General features: G+C 58.0%; 1 protein-coding gene across 2 annotated transcripts in view; it reads left to right on the forward strand.

Annotated features, from left to right (window-relative positions):
* The first annotated feature begins 93 nt into the window (after positions 1-93).
* MED24 (mediator complex subunit 24) overlaps positions 94-1,597 on the forward strand; it is a 17,375-nt gene continuing 15,871 nt past the window's right edge. For both annotated transcript variants that reach the window (XM_010008386.1, XM_010008463.1), the window contains exon 1: positions 94-223. In XM_010008386.1, coding sequence (XP_010006688.1) covers positions 94-223 — 130 coding nt within the window. The remainder of the gene's footprint in view (positions 224-1,597) is intronic.

Consider the following 1,597-nt stretch of genomic DNA (forward strand, 5'->3'; position numbering starts at 1 on the left):
GGTCAGGCCGCGGCCTCCCTTCCCTTCAGGAATTTCGTGTCCCCCACCCCAAGTACCGACCCCCTCCCCTTTTCCCTCGGCAGAGCAGCGGCCATGAAGGTGGTGAACCTGAAGCAGGCCATCCTGCAGGCCTGGAAGGAGCGCTGGAGCGATTATCAGTGGGCCATCAACATGAAGAGGTTCTTTCCTCGGGGGGCAACCTGGGACATCCTCAACTTGGCGGGTGAGGAGGGTTTGGAGGGCGGGGGGGACACACGATGAGGATGGTTGGTTTGGGGGTGCTTGTTTGGGGTGTTGGCTTGTGGAGTAGGGGTTCAGGTGGCCCTGAAGATCATAGAATAGTTTGGGTTGGAAGGGAACTTGAAGATCATCCAGTTCCAACCCCCTGCATGGGCAGGGACACCTCCCAGCAGCCCAGGCTGCTCCCAGCCCCATCCAACCTGCCCTTCAACACTGCCAGGGATGGGGCAGCCACAGCTTCCCTGGGCAGCCTGGGCCAGGCTCTCACCACCCTCACAGCAAAGAATTCCCTCCTCATGTCCAACCTCAATCTCCCTCTCCCAGGTTTCATCCATCCCCCTCATCCCATCCCATCCCTCCCTGCCCTTGTCCCAAGTCCCTCCCCAGCTTTCCTGGAGCCCCTTCAGGCACTGGAAGGTGCTCTCAGGTCTCCCTGGAGCCTTCTCTTCTCCAGGCTGAACACCCCAACTCTCCCAGCCTGGCTCCAAAGCAGAGCTGCTCCAGCCCTCCCAGCATCTCTGAGGCCTCCTCTGGACTCCAACAGCTCCATGTCCTTCTAGTGTTGAGGACCCCTGAACTAGACCCAGCCCTTTGTTGGAGTCCTCACCAGAGCGGAGTAGAGGGGGAGAATCCCCTCCCTCACCCTTCTGGCCCCCTCCCAGGGGGGATAACAGCCCCATCTGCCTCCTCAGTGCCTGGCCAAGGGAGGGGGAAGTGCTGTGAAGGAGACAGGTGCTACTCCCCACCCCCCATATTAGGGTTTCTTTCCCTGTCCCTATTCAAGGGCATTTGACACAAATCCTGCCAAGCGCTGGTACCTGCTGGGCTCCACAGTTTAAAGATTTGCCAGGCTTTTCTGCCAATTATAGAAACTTGTTGCTAGGTTTGTGGATGGTTTTTTTTCCTCCTGTGCAGCAAACGGGTGTTTGTAAGTCCTGGATAAACAAACAGACACTGCTCAGGGATTGCTGTGCTGAGGGATTTAGAGGGAAATAGCCCTGTGCTTCTCACCCCACTGAGGGAGGGACTGGTCCCCCATGGGCTGGGGGACATGGTTGGCTTGAGGGCCAGTGTTGCTGCTCACCAGCTGGTCCCAGGGCTCCTTGGCTCCTGTTCCTGGCCCAGTGGGACCAGCTCCTGCTCTGCTTGCTGAGGCAGCCAGGCCTGTGGGGTGTTTGGTGTGAGGCTGTCTGCATGTCCACAAAAACAGGGCCAGAAATGATCAGTTCCTACAATTTCTGTAGAAACAGATTTCTCCTGGCCACCTCTTAGTCCCTCTGCCTTGTTAGCCTGGGCTTTGTTGGAGGGCAGCCCCTATGTGAGAGGGTGGGGAAGGAGCTGGGTCCCTTTTTTCCTG

This window comes from Chaetura pelagica, unplaced genomic scaffold (assembly GCF_000747805.2).
Source record: "Chaetura pelagica isolate M959 unplaced genomic scaffold, ChaPel_1.0 scaffold1160, whole genome shotgun sequence".
NCBI classification, from domain to species: domain Eukaryota; kingdom Metazoa; phylum Chordata; class Aves; order Apodiformes; family Apodidae; genus Chaetura; species Chaetura pelagica.